The 3649-nt window shown below is 34.2% G+C and overlaps 1 protein-coding gene across 1 annotated transcript; it reads left to right on the top strand.

The window, feature by feature from the left end:
- The first annotated feature begins 287 nt into the window (after positions 1 to 287).
- Positions 288 to 1908, top strand: LOC109216804. Its single transcript, XM_019380999.1, has 2 exons — positions 288 to 1030; positions 1125 to 1908. The coding sequence occupies exons 1-2, from the start codon at positions 288 to 290 to the stop codon at positions 1906 to 1908; spliced, it is 1527 nt and encodes a 508-aa protein (XP_019236544.1).
- Positions 1909 to 3649: the final 1741 nt, after the last annotated feature.

Genomic DNA, 3649 nt, shown 5'->3' with positions numbered 1-3649 from the left:
GTTTGGGAAGAAGCGAAAGAGAACAAATGATGGCCCTTGGAAAAAAAGGTAATTTTTTTTGAATTACCTTATTGGCAGCACAACTCGTTACGTCATAACCTTGACGTAATTCATATAGAGAAAAATATGCGGATAATGTAATTGGAACTCTTTTGGACATTTCTGGCAAGACAAAGAATCATGCAAATGCTCGTTATAATCTGAAAGAGATGGGCATTAGGAAGAACCTTCAACCAAAGGATACAAAGGATGGCAAGAGAACAAAGTTTGCAAAAGCATGCTTCTGAATGACCAATGGTGAGAAATCAGTTTTCTATGGTGTTTTAAAGACAGCAAAGCTACCTGATGGTAGTGCTTCCAACATATCCAGGTGTGTGCAGCTAGATGAAAGAAAATTATCCGGTTATAAAACCCATGATGCCCACATCATGTTACATTACTTGTTGCCAATACCAGTTAAAAGCATACTTCCTGATCATGTTGCTATCCCTTTGATTCGTCTAAGTTCTTTCTTTCACCGTTTATGTCAAAAAGTTATCACAATGGAAGAGCTAGATTGCTTGGAAGTAGAGATTAGAGAAACAACGAATCAATTGGAAAGAATTTTTCCTCCAACTTTTTTTGATATAATGATTCATTTGCCTATTCATTTGGCAAATGAGGTAAGGTTGGGAGGTCCAGTTCAAAATCGATGGATGTATCCTCCTGAAAGGTATATGTGTACATTAAAATCATATGTTCGCAACAGAAATTATCCAGAAGGATCTATTGCTGAGGCATATTTGGTTGAAGAGTGTTTGACTTTATGCTCTAGGTACTTACATGGAGGTGTAAAGACTCGATTTGATCGACGACCCCGAAACAATGAGGAATATGATTCAATTAATGCACAATCTTCTAGTTTGTTCCCTAATACAGGTTGTCCTTTAGGAGCGAAAAAGAGTGATCCAATTGTTTTAGATGACATGTCACTAAATCAGGAACATATATACTTATTGAAAAATTGTGATGAAGTTCAAGAATATATAAGGTAATTTAATCACTTATAGCATTTATTTATGTAGATTGTTATTAAATTACTTTATTTATCATTTTACTAACAAATAAAAATACTTGTTGTGTAGAGAATATGAGGTTGAGGTTAGTAATCAGAGACGAGGATCTAAATGGAGCAAGGCCAAGAAGCACAGTCAAAACTTCTCTCAATGGTTTGAAACTCGTTCTTTGAAAGAGGATGTGCCCGATCTTATAAAGCAATTATCCTTCGGACCAAATTCAATTGCTAAAAGATATTCTGGGTATCTCATTAATGGATATAGATTCCATGCGAGGCAGCGTGATGCAAGACGTAAAACACAAAATAGTGGCGTTACATTAGTCGCTCAAACTACAAGTTTTGCAAGCTCAAAAGATAAAAATCCTGTTGACGCAAATTTGACTTATTATGGTAGAATAGTTGATATAGTTGAGTTAGACTATTATGGCCATTTTAGGGTTGTCTTATTTAAGTGCGACTGGTATGAGGTTGAAGAAGATATTTATGGCCTTACTTATGTCTACTTCAACAAGAAATGTTATCAGAATGAGCCTTTTGTTCTAGCATCTCAAGTACACCAATGCTTCTATGTGCAAGATCCATTTGATCAAGATAGATATTATGTCATGAAGACTGTCCCGAGAGACTTGTTTAGCATAAGTGATGAACTTGAAGCTAATGCCCCACAATGTTATGAAAATGAGCCATCTGAATATTTGGCTGGCCCATCGATACTGGAGGATAATGGTGAAGTTGCCTTAGTAAGGAGTGATGTTCCAGCAACCATTCTTGATGTACCTCCAGAAGGATTTCTAGCACAACAACTTGAAATTGAATCGGATGAAGAGTTTGATTTTGAAGACACATCATGAATTTTTTTTCTAATTCAAATAGAAAATAGCTTAGCCATTTTTTATTAATAGCTAGATACACATTAAAGACTGTTGCTTTAGTTTTAAATTGATGTTGTCTATTTCTTTAAGTTCAATACTGAATATTTTCTTGCTTATCGATTTCTTTGATGTGCACATATATTTTATTGCTCATGTATTTTTAATGTGTCCCTTTTGGTATCACTAGAAATTACTTGATTGGTTATTCAATGTGTCCCTTCTAAGGAACCGTATTGTATTATATGTGGATCGAGAATTTGTCCTCTAGTATTGAACTAAATATCTAGAGAAGTGAACGTGCGTAAGTAGAAATTATGCTTCGGAATTTGTATTGTTCTATTACATGGAGTATTGGAGAAAGTTTTAAAGTGTATGCATATTTGTTTTTTGTTATTATCAGGTGGTGCACATGCAACTAAAGAAGATAGTGGACTAACAAATTTTGAAGAACGAATAGATATTGAACAGGTATCTTTGTAACTTTGTTTATTTATATATGCTCTAGAATCTTCTTTCTCTTTTATCTTTGCTTTCCGGTGGTCGGAGATGAAGTAATTCTTCAAAGTATGCTAGGAAGTCTTGATTGTAAAGCTTCTAAATCAAAACATCTGTAGAAAGTTCTATGAGAATCACTGTGGCATTTTGATTTTCTGAAAATGGTGTTCAGTGCATTGATATTGTTGATTTTCTGAGACATTTTGCTAACTTATTGATAGCCCTCAACTCTGCATTGACATTGTTGATTTTCTGAGACATTTTGCTCTTAAAAATTGTATGAGAAAAGAAGACACTGACCAACTTTCTCATTTGGTTGTTACGGATCTTCTTCACTTGTCTTCGACGAGATTCATATCTGAATTCGTCAAACACATATTCAGCATCTTCAGCTACTTTCTCACGACGCTTGAGCCATTCTTCCACAGTCTGATCCTCAAGTTGTCGTCTTTCAGCATCGTGAATGAAAGCTTGGATCATTGATATATTTTGTGTTAGCATTTTGAGATTTTTCTTGCAGTCCCTTGAGCTACTGACCTCTTCAATAGCTAGAGAAAGTAGCTTCTCAAGCAAAACTTGAACTGTAGCACCAATTACAGGGTCGGCCATTCTTGCAAAGGTTTTGCCAAGTCTTCTTTTGCTAGTTGTTTGTAAACTACAGAAAAGAAAAACAATAATTTAAACAATAAAGCAGTAGCTTTTGTGCAGTACAACTAATCATCGTTTAATAAATTATTTTTTTGGAGAAAAAGCTCAAAATTTATAGTACTTAATTTTATGAGATTGATCTTTTCTAGATCCTTTCAGGTTCAGCCTTAATGGTGGTCATTTGATTTATGTTATTGTTTGTCTGCCCTCTAAAACATAAATGTTTCTCTAGATCTATAGAGGTTCTTCTGTAGGCTAAGATGTAAACTTTATACAACAAATTTTATTGTTGTCGATGGTGGAAAACCAAAAAGATACTCATGCTACTTTGGTAGTTATGTATTTTTGCGTTCTATACTATTATTACTCACGCACTTCTAGAATTAAGTGTTATGAGCTTTTTACATTTGTTCCTTGCTGTCTAAAGTTATACACTAGTTGTTAGGCTAAAGTATTATAATTTTTTTTTGTATATAGGATGAATCAAGCGGCAGCTCTTAAGAAAAAAGTTCAGAATCCAAACAAAGCTCAAAGTTCAATGAAGAATATAGGTTTTGATTTCCAATACCGATCAAGT

Source organism: Nicotiana attenuata, unplaced genomic scaffold (assembly GCF_001879085.1).
Source record: "Nicotiana attenuata strain UT unplaced genomic scaffold, NIATTr2, whole genome shotgun sequence".
NCBI lineage: Eukaryota > Viridiplantae > Streptophyta > Magnoliopsida > Solanales > Solanaceae > Nicotiana > Nicotiana attenuata.
The sequence above is the reverse complement of the archived record's forward strand: the minus strand, read 5'-3'. Positions and strand labels throughout refer to the sequence as shown.

Bases quoted from the DNA above. Each gene is read 5' to 3' on its own strand.
- LOC109216804 (XM_019380999.1), top strand. From the start codon at position 288: ATGACCAATGGTGAGAAATCAGTTTTCTATGGTGTTTTAAAGACAGCA. The intron at 1,031-1,124 runs GTAATTTAATCA...CTTGTTGTGTAG, and splicing joins GAAGTTCAAGAATATATAAG to AGAATATGAGGTTGAGGTTA.